This window comes from Scardinius erythrophthalmus, assembly GCF_964197995.2.
Source record: "Scardinius erythrophthalmus genome assembly, chromosome: 14".
In the NCBI taxonomy this organism is placed as follows: domain Eukaryota; kingdom Metazoa; phylum Chordata; class Actinopteri; order Cypriniformes; family Leuciscidae; genus Scardinius; species Scardinius erythrophthalmus.
This window is the reverse complement of record NC_138234.1, coordinates 5,053,230-5,060,054: the sequence shown is the minus strand read 5'-3', so window position 1 is coordinate 5,060,054 and position 6,825 is coordinate 5,053,230. Positions and strand designations below refer to the sequence as shown.

The 6,825-nt window shown below is 42.8% G+C and overlaps 1 protein-coding gene across 12 annotated transcripts in view; it reads left to right on the top strand.

Annotated features, from left to right (window-relative positions):
- Positions 1–6,825, top strand: part of ptprsa (protein tyrosine phosphatase receptor type Sa) — a 215,315-nt gene that overhangs the window by 135,235 nt on the left and 73,255 nt on the right. For all 12 annotated transcript variants that reach the window (XM_081383767.1, XM_081383772.1, XM_081383770.1 and 9 more), the window contains one exon: positions 5,766–5,876. In XM_081383767.1, coding sequence (XP_081239893.1) covers positions 5,766–5,876 — 111 coding nt within the window. The remainder of the gene's footprint in view (positions 1–5,765; positions 5,877–6,825) is intronic.

The window sequence follows — 6,825 nt, the reverse complement described above, 5'->3', positions numbered from 1 at the left end:
TGTGTGTGTGTTGAAGATGGTCAGGTTTCGTTTGGTTGAGAGCTGAGGTTAATCAAGCCTGGCGAGAGCCGTCACGTGCACACACCGGCTGTAATAGACAGCTGCACGGTAGCGCCGATCACGGTTCAGCGCTCTCCTCGACTCCACACCTGGCTGCCGCGCTCTACGCCCCAGCAGAGCTGCCTCCTGACACGGCCTCCACTTTACAGACAGCCCAGCCTGTTTTCCCCCATGATCCGGGATCGGTTGGATGACGGGAGATGACAAGACTTTGTCTCCCAAGGCCGTCGCTAAAGCCCCAACCGGTTGCAGGTCAACAGCTACCGCGTGTCGGCCAGTCACAAGCTCACGCCAACTCCGGCGGATCGGGAGAAAAACACTTAATGGCCAGTTTAAAGGACACGGTTTGTGTCGACGCCGATGCAGTGGAGAATTCCCCAAAAGAGCTTTCCACAATCCGTGGCTAGTTGGATTTGCCGGCATAGCGTGATCAGTGGAAGTCTTGGTCATCGGCATTATCTGTGCCTGAGAGATTTCCACAGAAACAGACTGGCTGTCATTCACACATCCCTGCGTTTGTTTATTAAAAGAGGACATATCATGAAAATCTGACTTTTTCCGTGTTTAAGTGCTATAATGGGTCCCCGGTGCTTCTACCAACCCAGAAAACATGAAAAGTAACAATCCAGTATGTCAAGCATGTCAAAAAATAAGCCGCTCCCCTTCTGATGTAGGAAGAGGATCTTATTATAATATTACCGGCCCTTAATCTGCACGTTTCCACCCACGGAGTCGCCATTTGGTTTTCACAAGCGACAACAGTGTAACCAGTTCTAATGCAATGGCAAAAGTTCCAGCAAAGCATGCAAACTGCTCTGTCGTTGGCTGCATTATTCGCGTTTTGTTATTGCCAAAGCACCTGTAAAGAATCGGCCCTCTTCTGAGCGGAGATGGGGAGCAGCAGCTCATTTGCATTTAAAGGGACACACACAAAAGTCAATTCACAGTTTATTTATGAAACACTTTTTAAAAACAGCAAGTGTTTCTCAAAGTGCTGTTCACACATATCAATGATACAAACAGTCAAGAAAACAATAAGACACAATAAAAAAGAAACTCTCACATATCGTCAAATGCGGACTATAAAACTAAGTTTTTAGGCTAGATTTAAAGACAGCAAGTTTTTAGCAAAAAAAAACCTGTGTTTTTGCTCACACCCAAAAAGAGGCAAATTTGACAAGCTGTAATACATGATCTGGGGGGTATTTTGAGCTGAAATTTCAGACACATTCTGGGGACGCCTTAGATCTGGTGAAAAGAGGCATAATATGTCACCTTTAAATACACGCTTGATTTGGCTAATTTGATCATGCTTTCTTCTTCAAACTTCTGCTGATTTTCACCCTGGTCGTCAGCAGTGAAGGTTCTGTTGCTTTTGGGTTATTCATAGTGCTCTCACAGTTCGCAGGAGGCATTTGAATCCTCTAATATATTCGTTATTGTTCAGCTTCAGATAATAGTTCATAGCTAGAGGGTTCATGTCAGCTAGATGATTGCGTCGTGGCACGGATATTCAGAAAATGATTTCCACTTGCCTTTTAACAAAAATGGTATTGTGCGGCGTTATGACTCTTTGAGCTCGACACCATTGGTTAAAGTAAGATAACAGCTTGTTTTGTTGTTAGCTGTGCCGCTAACAGAAAGGCTACACCGGCAGCCTCAAAGACGCCACAGGCAGGATGGATAATGGAAATTCAAAATGTAATTATCCACAAAAGATAATAACTGAAAACATTCTCGTGGCTGAGCGAAAGGGAGATTTGAGGGAAAAGTGAGAGGGGATCAAAGACCTTTTGAACAGTTTCCGACACGTTAAACATTGTCAGGGAACGTTGTTGTTAAATATCCCTCTTGCTTAGTTAGCTAAGGACTGTTTGGGAGAAAAATAAGCTCAAAATGAGATGCGAGGACAGTAAACGAGAGCGCAGAAACCTGATTAGCTTTATGCTAATGTTTCCTCTCCATACCAATGAGCAGTGAGGACAGAGATTGATAGATTTTGAGAAAGACTGCTAAAGTAGGAACACTGTCAATCCCTCCCCAGATCATATATTCTCAGTGAGCTTATCCGAGCCCAAGCGGAAACAGGCAAGGGGGAAAAAAACACAGCTGCAAATATGTAATGAAGTCAGTGGGGAATCGTCAGTCGGCTGAATAGCAAGCAGGAGAACCCAAAATAGTCCTGTTCAGGCAGGAAGGAGCCCTGAGAACATTTGCTTGCTTTGGAGCCACTGGGAATTAATTTGGATTTAATGAATTTGGATTTGCTCTGTTCTTGCTAAGATTTCCTCAATGGCATTACTCAATCATTAGCCTGACTGTTCATAGAAAAGGGCATCACAAGAGTCACAACCCCAGCGAAGACGAGAAAGAAAGATGGGGAGAACTCAGAGCTTGGCACACCACTGTGCCATGGTTTATTTATCAGCCCCTGCTCCGATAACATTCAAATCCGTGCCTGTTTTCTGCACTCCAGAATTGACGCGAGAAGGGCGAACTACAGTATTGATGGAGATTTCCACCAGATTTTCCAACAACGTCACGTAGCACTGGTTGCGCGCGAGCGGTTCTCCTTCGGCTGCGCACCTGAGGAGACTTTAGAAAGCTCTCCAAGCCCACCTGCTGTTGCCCCGCCACCCGCTGCGCCAATGTGCACATCAAACGATCCGTGCACAAGCACACACACACACTTTAGAAACCACCTTCCATTTTAGTCTCTCCCTGCCACGCCTCTAAACTCCCTGATCCCATCACGCTGTTGATCCGCCGCGAGCAGGTGTGATTCATCCACCCAGAAGCCACTGGGCTTCTCATTTGCACACAGACTGCGCTCTTAAACCGCAGCGTGAGTCCCTGCTGTCGATGTCCCGTCGCCACATGTGGCGTAGATGAAGGTTGACGTCTTCGTTCGGCCAGAATGAACGTCTCCCCAGGAGTGAGGACGGTGTTGATGGTACCTGTAGAAATGCAATGGTGGGTGTACTCAAACACAGAGAAAGAAAAATCGGGGTGGGGCGGCGTAGTGTGTTATGGAAAGATAGTTGGTTCCCAAAGAAATCTGTCTGTTAGCATCACATTTGCTCAGGTGGTGCATTCAAACCTGAATTCCGAGATGATAAAGAGATTTGTAATTTGCAAATCCCTGGATCGCTTCAGCAGCAGACGGGGAACCACAGGGAAGTGCGTTTCAAGTGTGTTAAAAGTGTTCTCAAAACAACTGATCACATATAGCAGGCGTATTCAATTACAGGTCCAAGAGGTCTGGACAATACTTTTCTGGAACAGTTACACATTTCCATCGGGGCAGCCGTAGTGCGTTGCAAAAGAAAAAAACCCTAAACACTCAAAACAGTCATCAAACATGAGTCATCAAGTGTGATGTCTAAAAATTTGTACCAAAAATTTACCCAAAAAAAGTAAATATGTCTCCCAACTGGATATGAATATAAAAAGGCTTATTATTTTTTTCATTTATTTATTTTACATTTAGGCACCTTTGTGTCTGGCACATAGAAGGCCTTGTGACTGAGAAACGCACTGGGACTCTCTTAAGAACAGGATGGACCGTTTTTATATTTTGCTCAAAGCAATAAACTACTAAAAACAAATAATGTACATAATATAATAATCAACACTCTCATCGTGAGGACAAAACAAACTTAACTAGTAATTTTAAAGTTTTTTTGTCTTCCCTTGCCATCTCTAAATAATTTTCCAAATTATAACATTGTTTATTATGAAATGGTATAGTTAAATGGGCAGAGTCATCGTTGTTAAAATAACCGCTTCGTCTGCAGCTCTTAATGCGACGCCTCGTTTTTAACGAGGGCTTAAACGAATCACTTTTGGCTCTAGATAAAAATATTATAGATATAGCTCTGAAGATCATTAAGTCAAGTCACCTTCATTTATATAGCGCTTTTAACAATATGGATTGTTTCAAAGAAGCTTTACAGAATATACCGTAACAGATTGTTTGGGCTTTACAAAAGCTCTAGGATAAAGTTATTGTCCAGCTAAAGTTAGTTTTGACTTATTGATTCACTTCCGTTGCGAAGATCATTAGTTATTAACTTATGCCGCTGATCCGCACAAAACAGTGCCTGGTGTCTCGAGAACGCACTTCCTGAAATAGGCTCGAAGGTGCAAACGATTATCCATTATCTCTGCGCAAACCTCGAAAACGCAAACCCGCGTAAACGCAGACGTCACGCACTTACGTGTTCAGTCCAAAGGTATGCGTGTAAAGCATAAACAACCCCGAGTGCTTGTGGTGTGAATCGCTTTAATCTGTAGAAATGGCGTAATTATGTCCCGCGGTCTGGATGGAACCGAGCGGTCCGCCATTTGAATAACACTGACATATAGCATAATATAGTTATAATGTTGCTTGCAAAGTGAAGTTGCTCCTTAAGTTTCTTCAGAAGAGGAAGTGGAGGCAAATATAAAGATCATTAGGCCCCTTTTCATTTCGCCTGGAAAGTTTTGATATATCTCAAACTTACATTTGCAAGTGTTTTGGCATACATGGCAATGACCTTGGTTTACAAGCCAACCCTGGTGCATATTTGGAGGAATATCAAGCCAATAGCCATTCTCAGTCCCACTGACATGAGTATTGTGCGTCCGACTGATTACATCCCTCGCTTTTATTTTTATGCAATTTTCTATGCAAAGCACTTTGAATTTAGCCTGGCTCCGCCCTCCTACGTGCTTCCGCTCAATTTACATTTTCCTTCAGTACTCTGTCTGGGTTTGCGGTATATTCTTGGGTTTTCTCCGGTCCAATCAGCGAACACAGGGAGTGGCTGAGAACGAAGACATTGATGTTGTGCGGTAGTTTGATTTGTAGGGTTACGTCACGACCAAACGTTAGCGATTGGTTATGGCAGATCCAATAGTTTTAAACTTCAACAGAGTTCCCGCCTTCAAGGACGTTAACGCTTGTCAATGGAGAGTCTCTGTACAAATGAAATGTACAAGAGTCTGGTAGGACCAGGCTTCTTTGAATTGCCATAGTGTGATATTTTAATTCCTTTCTATGTAAAGCATTTGGAATAACTGTGTTAATTTTCCTTGCTTTTATTTTGTGATTATTTGTATTCCTTTCTATGTAAAATGTGCTATATCCATAAACTTGTCACAGCTCCTGGGAGACCGGCTGAAATAATTCATGCGGTGGGATTTAAGTGTTGTGCTAAGCTTCAGCCATGTGCAGCACATTTCGACATGAACTAATGGATGTCTCAGTCTTGACCGTCACCAACTTCCCTCCCGTTGGGACCGAGCAACGGTTTATCTCCTTCGACTCCACACCATGATAGTTCCCGGAGCTCTGATTGATGCGATCCAGCTCTCCTGCGAACACCATAACATTGCTGCTAGTTCTTTTCCGAGTGCGTTTGACGCGATGCGTTCGGACATATTTAGATCAGTCTAATCTTTCTTGCCTTGAGTGTGGAACTGCTCAGATTCAACACAGTGCGTTAGCGTTAAAAGGCGAAGTTGGCTTTCAAACGGGAAAGGCCTTTGAGCAATTTATGAGGATACGACGCCGCACCAAACATACAAAATAAAATAGTTTCTGACAGTCTTGTTACTTTCAAACCTCTAATAGTGTGCCGTCTTCTCCTTTTTTTCTCTCTCTCTGTCTTTCATCCCTTTTCTTTTGGGGTCCTTTTTTTTTCTTCTTCTTCTTCTCCCAGGTGCCCTGCAGATTGAAAACACTGAGGAAACCGACCAGGGGAAGTACGAGTGTGTGGCGTCTAACATCGAAGGCGTCCGATACTCTTCCCCTGCCAACCTGTATGTGCGAGGTAGGGAGCAACCCGACCCTGGAGCCCATCGAAAAACAACCAATTAAATCCTCTTATGCACGACGGGTCACATGACCCGTTGTATGTAAAATAATCTTTACGCTAAAACACAGAATATGCACATTTCCGATACTTAATGGGTAGTGTTCAGTCCTCTCTTTGATGGGTGGAAACTTGGGTCGTACAGGTCAAGAGGATGATGGTAAGTCTTGATTTTGATTGGCCAATGCAATAAGCCAATCAAAATGCTAAGCGTATTCCCTGCGAAAAGGTAAAAAGGTAAATTGTTGCAACGAAAGTATGTTGATCTCAAAATATGCATGTTGCTAATCACACACATAGAAGTGTATACACATTAATTGCTGAATCTAAATAATTAACAATCTGTCTTGGTTCAGTGGTGGTTCTTATTATACTGGAACGTCTGAGACTGTTTTAAGGCATTACATTAGCGCAGACGACTAACCTTAAGAAGAGTCGGATCTCCAGGTTGATGACTTTAATAAATCGAGGCAGATGCATTTTGCGCATGTATTATTTATTTAATGCATATTAAAAACAATGGGTTTTTACCCGTTGTGTACCAAATAACTTTGTTCTGGATAAATTATTCACTGGCCGTTCCAAAATTATAAAATGGGCCAGAGAGTTGTCTTTTCATTATGGTTATTACTATAGTTCTCCCACTAGAGAAGATGCAGACGCTCCATCTCAAAGTCAGGGATAGATGTAATCATCTTTTACTTCAAACCGGTTTGAATTTCTTTCTTCTGCAGAATATGATGATGCCTTTTCTGCACTAGACGGATCATTTCATCGAATAGACGAATAAGCACCGAGACATTTCTCAAAGTATCTTCTTTTGTGTTCCACAGAAGAAAGAAGAAAGTTTTGGAATAACAAATGATGACAGAATGATAATTTGGGGTTTGAACCGTGGATAAACAGA